Source organism: Wasmannia auropunctata, unplaced genomic scaffold (genome assembly GCF_000956235.1).
Source record: "Wasmannia auropunctata unplaced genomic scaffold, wasmannia.A_1.0 LD265308.1, whole genome shotgun sequence".
In the NCBI taxonomy this organism is placed as follows: Eukaryota; Metazoa; Arthropoda; class Insecta; order Hymenoptera; family Formicidae; genus Wasmannia; species Wasmannia auropunctata.
In genome coordinates, this window is record NW_012097582.1 from 1 (window position 1) to 671 (window position 671).

The window sequence follows — 671 nt, forward strand, 5'->3', positions numbered from 1 at the left end:
ATCTAGTTAATACTAATGAAATATGGATTTTGTATTTAAATGGGTTGTGATTTCATAAGATATTAAATATGAATAATAACTTAATTACGTTATTATTCTTGCGTTTGATGCAACAAGTTGAAAGCCGAATATGACAGCTTAAGTAACTGTAAAAAATATAAATTAAATTATAAATTAATTATAAATTAAATAATTAGTTATAAATTAAAAATTACTTGAAATAGTTACAATATTTAGTAATATTATCTATCTTTGATACTGACAGCTACAAACGATTCAAGATTCATCGTAATTATGTACGCGCTAGTAAATTCGATGGGAGTCGTCGCGCGCCTCATTATTAATAAAATATCCTTTTTGTTGCTATTGCTAAGCGCCGGCCAGTCTGTATTATAAATGCTATTCATCAATTGAAGGCTCTACAAATAAAAACGTAATATATTTTACACAATATTAGTGAAAAATAGTATATTTCTTTCAAAAATTTAATATATTATGTATTTTTTCAGCTCTTGCATTTAGCTACGCAATTTTTCCATCCATTTTAAATAATATTTAATATATAAATAGGATCAATTTAAATAAGATGTACTTTTATCTTGACTTCGTTTCCAAACCAGCAGTAGATGAAAATCTGCACTAATATAGCACTTGTATACATCATCAGTGGA

At 25.8% G+C, this 671-nt stretch overlaps 1 protein-coding gene across 1 annotated transcript; it reads right to left on the reverse strand.

Annotated features, from left to right (window-relative positions):
• Positions 1-50: 50 nt before the first annotated feature.
• On the reverse strand, positions 51-664 carry LOC105462349 (odorant receptor Or2-like). Its single transcript, XM_011708874.1, has 3 exons — positions 593-664; positions 264-419; positions 51-146 (listed from the first exon to the last, which is right to left on the reverse strand). Exons 1-3 carry the CDS (start codon positions 662-664, stop codon positions 93-95), a joined length of 282 nt encoding a protein of 93 aa, XP_011707176.1. The 3' UTR covers positions 51-92.
• Positions 665-671: the final 7 nt, after the last annotated feature.